The 4,258-nt window shown below is 32.5% G+C and overlaps 1 protein-coding gene across 2 annotated transcripts; it reads right to left on the bottom strand.

Moving 5' to 3' along the window:
* Positions 1-2,138: 2,138 nt before the first annotated feature.
* On the bottom strand, positions 2,139-3,786 carry LOC139892036 (uncharacterized). Of its 2 annotated transcripts, XM_071875069.1 has the most exons (5): positions 3,657-3,786; positions 3,398-3,505; positions 3,001-3,065; positions 2,558-2,706; positions 2,139-2,325 (listed from the first exon to the last, which is right to left on the bottom strand). In XM_071875069.1, exons 1-4 carry the CDS (start codon positions 3,747-3,749, stop codon positions 2,559-2,561), a joined length of 414 nt encoding a protein of 137 aa, XP_071731170.1. In that variant the 5' UTR covers positions 3,750-3,786; the 3' UTR covers positions 2,139-2,325; position 2,558. The 2 variants fall into 2 exon arrangements, with proteins under 2 accessions (XP_071731170.1, XP_071731171.1); XM_071875070.1 differs by lacking the exon at positions 2,139-2,325 and having other exon boundaries at positions 2,561-2,706; positions 3,006-3,065.
* Positions 3,787-4,258: the final 472 nt, after the last annotated feature.

Genomic DNA, 4,258 nt, shown 5'->3' on the forward strand with positions numbered 1-4,258 from the left:
AAAAAGAAATAATGTACGATAGAAATGGGATGGAGGTAGTAATTAACTTGTTGATTACCCACCCATAATTTTACACACCCATAATTTTACACACTTTTAAAAAGTGTGTACTTTTTTTTATTAAATTCCTCACACTTGTAAATGTATGTAAATGTATTACATTTATAAGTGTAGAAAATCGTAATAATTTCACACATAAAAATGTAAGGAAAAATGTTCACACTAATTTGTGTGTATAATCATAAATATAACCACACTTAAGAGTGTTAAGTTAATTTTGTCGTACTAGATTTGTTCACGCTCCCACTTGTGTGAAGAAATAAGTTGTAACAAATTTACCCATTTTTATATATGATTAAATTTGTGTGTACATACTAATAAGTGTGAACATACTTTTCCTACCATTTTGTGTGAAAATTAAATTATTTTCCACATTTGTAAATGTAGCAAAATTTTACATAATCATAAGTGTGAGAAATTTGATAAAAAAAACTCACAATTTTTTAGAAGTGTATAAAAATATGCATGAACAATAAGTAAATTTGTTATAGTGACACTAATGATAAACTAATAGTTGGCATAGTGTACACCAATAATAGCAATTATTTCCTTTTTGGGGTTCAGGTAGTTCAACTTATTTTAAAACTTAATAACAGTCTGCACATAGTATAGAAAAGTCAGCAAGCACTCAGTTTGATCAACTGCATTCACCAACCAGTACCATGCGTCCATGCATCAAGCCTATTTATACCCTACACTACTTCTGTATCATAAGTAACAAAATCATTACAATTACTCAACATCAAGAGCTACTTGACACAAAGATAACAAAACAAAGATAAAGATGATAAGGTCAATTAATGCAATGATGATGTTGATGATCATAAGTTTGGCTATGGTCTTAACGGGTAACACATACGCACAAGTAAACAATGGTATGGGATCACAATGCACGAATCAGCTAATTCCTTGCCTGAATTACTTGAATAATCAGGGAAACGGACAAAATCCCCCTGATAGCTGTTGCGATCCTTTAAAATCCGTTATAAAGTCTATTCCAGAGTGTTTGTGTAGCATGATACGCAATCAAAGTACTAGAACGGCCGAAAAAGCTGGCATTAATGTCACTAAAGCTCAAGAATTACCAGCAAGATGTGGTCAACAAGTTGATCCTATATCGTGTCTTACCACCACATCTAAAAGTATTCCAGGTACAAGCGATTCGCTAAACTTGAAGATTTCCGAAATTTACCTGTTTTCGGTTATGATTATTGCAGCCTTATTATTCGGTTGATAACACGTGTATCTATATATCATCTTCTCTTGTAACAAATTTTCATTTTAGAATTCTTTGTTTTTGTGTTCTCTTTTATTACTGTAATTCTTTATTCTTTACCAAAAACAGTTATGTACCTATTTAACGCCAATATATGAGTTTATCTTCAAGTGTGCGACTTTGTGACGAAACCTTTATGGAGTTGGTGTCTTTAAATGTGTCAAGATACAACCCAAAATCTTTTGTGTATATCCATGCAATTTGATTATTATTATCTAATTTTGAGTGCTCCGTATTAAACTTTCGGTTGTTACTAATTTATGCATTCGGACTCTTGTTATTTGACCTGATGTTGTGCTAGTTGACAAGGATACATAGTACATTTATTGTCATACTTTAGGATTCCAAAATCATCTGTAAGTTCAAAACTCTCTCATAGGTTCAATCAATGATGGTTTTTGTGTCAGTTGTATCACATTGAGCATCTCGTTTTGTCGCTGTTATGGAAAATTCATGCTCAAAGTTTCATGCTTTAGAGTAGGGGAAGGATTGTGTGAGTTGTATTACATTAAGCGTCTTGTTATGTAATAGTGATGGCAAATTCATTTTGGTCGGATGTCTTTATCTCTCTAAACTAAGGTAGAGAGAGAAGACTTTCTATACCACGTGGATAAACGACTTCTCTTTTACTCTATGATTAGGAAATGATTGTCTACATCTCACTACCCATACCTTATATTTGTGGGATTGTGTATTAGTCTTGTTTTGGTGCTATGTTTCAAGGAGTCACGACTTCAGTTTCAATATCAACCATTCTTCTCTTATGTTCTAGTCAACAAGTTGCTTTCAATTTGTCAATAATAGTAATAATACTAATACTAATACTAATAGTTTATTCCATGAATAAGAGAAATATTACAGAATTTCAATCATGTAGAGCAAACAGGCTTGTCTTCTCTTTTACAATGGAGAGAAGTATGTGTCTTTAATCATAAACATGTCTCTCCTGCAGCAACATCTTCATTGTCTTAGCACCACCACCAGAAAACCTAAAAGCCAAAACAAATCACACAGCATAACTGGTGAAAATTTGGCCTATCAATAGAGCATAACATATACCAGTATTTTGTGTTTCAGTTGGTTGGATTATATTATGACTTCATATCTTTATATGCAATTCGGACGAATTTTGTAATGGGTTAAAACATTCAGCCTTTAGTACAGCTCAAAAAAATTGTATATTTATAAGCAAGTAGGTAAAGCAAGTGCATAAAAGATCACCTTATCTTTTTGCACGAGGGTCTCGGCTGAGACCATGTTTCCTCAACATGTTGACGTAACTTCTCATAAGGGTGAACTTATTGCTTCCAAGATGATAGAAATAGTCCCACGTGTATATTCCAGTTTTATGCAAGTCATCAAAAAGTATCCTAAAATAGCCATTAAAAACACAACTACTCATTAAGAATCAAGAAGAAATGGCAATTATCAGAAAACTATCATTGAATACAAAGTGGCACAATGGGTGGGTTGGATTGAGTAAAAGGTTGAAACAGATTCGGATAAAAAATAGCGATTTTGAATAAACTCATTTTGACCTGGTTAAGCATAAGCCTATGCCCCTAGTCCAATCAGAGAAAAACAGTTAGAAGAATGCCCAATTTGACCCCAAGTTTATGAGTTCAGTCCAATATTACCACTATTGATTGTACCCTTATAAGTACCTTACCCCGTAGTTTCCTACAGGTTCTGCAGACATGATCCCTACATGACGGCGTCCATAAATCACCTGATTTAAAAAGTTTGACAGTGGTATGAGAACATAGTTCATCGAAAATCAAAATTAGAAATATTGGTCCAATAGAAACCATCCAGGTAATGACCGAATTCAGTTTTGTGGCTATAAACAAGAAATAACTAACCAATGTGCAAAACATAAATGAAAGCATAAACCTACGGGCTACCGCAATAAAAAACACAAATTGTATAATGATCTGTGAACATTTGCATAAGAATCAACAATTTCCTAATTATTCAGTTATTAAATAATTTTTTCAACAGTTTATGTACACAATAAAAAAAAAAAAAATATTGTACAAAATAAATTTAGGTCAAAATTACCTTTTCACCAGCAACTGATCTAATTTTACTATCAACAGCAGGGCTAAATACTCTCAAATATTCAGCTGACAAATTATACTTGCTTCCGTTTACATATTCGATCTCAACCTAACTCCACAAACACAAATACCTCACCAATTAATAAAATTGAAATATATATCAAGATTGTATTCAGGTATGGAACTTATACAGACGAATTAAATCAAGCTATATATGTGTGTGCGAAATATAAAAGATAAAGATTAATTAAAGATATTACAAATTTTGGAGCATTGAGAGCAAATCTGATCAGACGAGGACAGTTTCCGGCGACCGTGGTTAAACTTAGTTTGGCTATGTATACGGCGGACATTTTGACCGTCTAATATCTACGGTCTATTAAGTCAAGACTCAACACCACTAAATAACGAAATAAAATTTTGCTTTCTATTTGCAAGTTACTATCAATTTTGTTTGGCATACAGTAAAAAGTTGAGCTTATAAGGAAAATGTTAGAAAACACGATTGTAATTGATAATTCGATTAGTTATTGAATCGTGAAACATTTTTTCAATTTAGTATTTTGATCCAACAAGCCTCGAGTATCACGAAAATTAATTTGAGATAAGACAAGAACGTGATTCGACTGCAGGCAAAAACAATACGAATATAAAGTATTAGAGATAATGTATTTTATGTGTTTTTGGTATGAAAAGCAAGTGACTGATTTTCTGGAGAAAAAATAAGTTTTAATACAGTTATAAAACCAATCGATGTAACCCTTTGTTTTAGCGGGAAAAGTTGTTAACTAAAACGACACGACTTTTGGTGGAAAAGTTCATTGGAAGACACCTTTTCGATAAAACATATAGTGCCTTTTCG

The sequence above is a fragment of the Rutidosis leptorrhynchoides genome, chromosome 2, assembly GCF_046630445.1.
Source record: "Rutidosis leptorrhynchoides isolate AG116_Rl617_1_P2 chromosome 2, CSIRO_AGI_Rlap_v1, whole genome shotgun sequence".
Lineage (NCBI taxonomy): Eukaryota > Viridiplantae > Streptophyta > Magnoliopsida > Asterales > Asteraceae > Rutidosis > Rutidosis leptorrhynchoides.